The sequence below is a fragment of the Sinocyclocheilus rhinocerous genome, unplaced genomic scaffold (genome assembly GCF_001515625.1).
Source record: "Sinocyclocheilus rhinocerous isolate Xijiao unplaced genomic scaffold, SAMN03320098_v1.1 scaffold231, whole genome shotgun sequence".
Lineage (NCBI taxonomy): Eukaryota > Metazoa > Chordata > Actinopteri > Cypriniformes > Cyprinidae > Sinocyclocheilus > Sinocyclocheilus rhinocerous.
This window is the reverse complement of record NW_015640454.1, coordinates 840,427-843,207: the sequence shown is the minus strand read 5'-3', so window position 1 is coordinate 843,207 and position 2,781 is coordinate 840,427. Positions and strand designations below refer to the sequence as shown.

Below are 2,781 nucleotides of genomic sequence, written 5' to 3'. Positions count from 1 at the left end.
TAGATAGTGGTGTGATGCTGGTCTGGCTGGTGATTCAGCTTAGCTGAAAATAAATATGATTCTCTTTTAATTAATGATCTTAATATAAAACAAAATTAAACAAACATGCTAATTAAGAACTTCGAGCACAGCAGTTGTTATTTGTACTTGCTGGTACACTTATCATTTCAAAAGGAAATATTCATTTTAAGTTATGTACACTGTTTTTGACACAATTTGTACAAGAAAATTGTTAACAGGAATACTTAAAGGGATAGTTCACTCAAAAAATGAAAACTCTATCATCATGTTGTTCCAAAGTTGAATTTCTTATTTCTGCAGAACACCTACTTTTGTGATCCAAAGAAGAAATAAAGTCATACCGGTTTGGACCAATGTGAAGGCGAGCAAATGATGACAGAATTTACATTTTTGGATGAAACCTGGACATTTTTCAAAACATCTGCAGAAGAAAGTCATACAGGTTTGGAACAACACAAAAATGAGTAAATCAGGACAGAATTTAACTTATTTATTTTTAAATCATTCTAAGTATACATTTCTTAAAAAGAACAAAATCTATTTTCATACTAGACTCTCCATTAAAAATTGGCAAGTAAATAATTTAATATCTGTTTTTTATTAAACTGTTAAACTTTTATTTTCTCATGAAGACCCACCCCTTTTGATGAGCTATAAAATGAGAGCTGCAACAGGCACGGTATTTCATTCACCTCCTGATCAAACATGGATCTGCAAGTCTCAGTTTTTCTTCTGTTCATTCTTTTCACTGCAGGTAAATAACAGCTTGAATTTGTATTCAAATATATATCACTAATGTTTCTCTCATTGCTTGTCTTTTTTTATTATTAAAGGACACTCTCTCAACTGTAATCAGTGCCCAGGTGTGTCAAACGCTTGTGACCAGATACCATGTCCTGATGGACTTTCCAACTGCTTCGCTGCAACAGCATATGCTAGTAAGTCCAGTATGATGGATTGAAATTGACTGATGGAGATGCTGCTACATGTATATCTCAAATTGGTACTGTAACAGAGTTAATGTAAATGAGGTTGAACGTCTATTTATTTTCTGGACAGAATTTATAATTGCACGCATAGAATGTTCAAAACATTACATTACCAAAATTTATTTCGTTTTCTCTCAAATTATTATTCTATGTTATACCACGTCTGTCTGAATACTCAATTCTGATTGGCTGGATGGTGTGAATTCACAGGTAGTTCCAGTCCGTTTAATCATCATTCTATATTAATGCGCTGCCTTCAATGAAGCGCGCCTGCGCACACACAGATCTGAGATCGCACTGTGTACACAGAAACGTTCAAGAGCGCATAAACCTCTTGTGTCTGATTTAAAGCGGGCAGATTGTACATCTAATGATAGAGTGAGCAGATGTCCCCATTTTCCGGGGACAGTCCCGGTTTTTGGTGTCCTGTCCCCGGAGATGGCCCCGTTTTACAGCCCGTTCAAAATAACCCGCAAATACACTGTAAAAGCCCGATCAATCTAGCCAGCTGCATTAGTATGATTGTGATTATTTTCACCAGCATATGAATAATATACTATATATACTTTAGCCATGAGGACTTGGTTATCAAAGGTGCTCTTTTGGTTATCAAAAGAGACGCCATTATTGGTTTCAAAGTAGTCACATACTAACTATACATGTTAAAACAAAGTAATACTGTTTGTGTGCACTGTATAACAAGGCATGATAAGGTTGAGGGATTGTTTTGCATACAATATTAAACATTCCTGAAACTTCCGCCGTCACACTCCGATATGAATAATAAAAAAAATAATCTAATCAATTACACTTAGGCCTACACAATTACATTTGCAGAAAGCTCATACTTTGTGGTCAAAATGGGCCTAAAGTGCAAAATAATAAGCCTGATAGAAAAGATAAACATAAAATAAGCATAAACATACAATTTTAAAAGTTGTGACTACTGTAGGCTACTCACAGTTTTACAGTTAGAAAATATTAAACTTATTTGTTAAATATTTTATTTATCATATGTTCTCATATTTATTGTTTTATATTTAATCTGTTTTTGTAAAGCCATAATTTTGTTATATTAGCCTACTGTTTTGATATGTTTGCTATTTGCAATTACTATTTACTATTTTTTCATTGTGTGATTTTTGGTAAATTGTATTTAAAAAACTAGGGTAAGTTTGATCCTCAAACATCACTGTAATTATTAATTATGATATTAATATATGGAACCCACAGCAATTAAAAAAACAAAAACATAAATATATTGTCCCCATTTTATAATTCGTAGATAATCAAAAGTGAGATTTCAGTGATATTTTGACCACCGAACTAGGAAATATCCCCGGCTTTCATTTCAGAAATCTGGTCACCTTATCTATCAAGACTCTGTGCTCCCAAGCTTCAAATTTAATGACAGTTTTTTGACATGGACATTTTTGTCCACTATGGACCTATGTGTAACTGTTTTTAAGTGATGCAGAAGGGTTAACTGACTAAAATAACCGTCATTTTCACCCTTCCAGTCAAATATTGCACTAAACATCAATAACAGCTTTAACTTACCAGTGCTGGAAAGTGAACATGGCAGGATAATTATATGATTTTAAAGGCAGAGTAAGTGATTTCTGGTAGCCAATGTTGATATTTGAAATCACCAAAACAAACACGCCCCTACCTCAAAAGGGTCTTGCCCTTATTTTGATAGCTCCGCCCCACATATACGTACGCAACCCAGGCAACGATTAGTTCTGTGAAACAAAGCAAAACCAATATT

General features: G+C 33.8%; 1 protein-coding gene across 1 annotated transcript in view; it reads left to right on the top strand.

The window, feature by feature from the left end:
- The first annotated feature begins 726 nt into the window (after positions 1-726).
- Positions 727-2,781, top strand: part of LOC107752960 (urokinase plasminogen activator surface receptor-like) — a 4,157-nt gene continuing 2,102 nt past the window's right edge. The window contains exons 1-2 of the mRNA XM_016569046.1: positions 727-775; positions 855-959. Of these exons, the coding sequence (XP_016424532.1) occupies positions 727-775; positions 855-959 (154 nt within the window). The remainder of the gene's footprint in view (positions 776-854; positions 960-2,781) is intronic.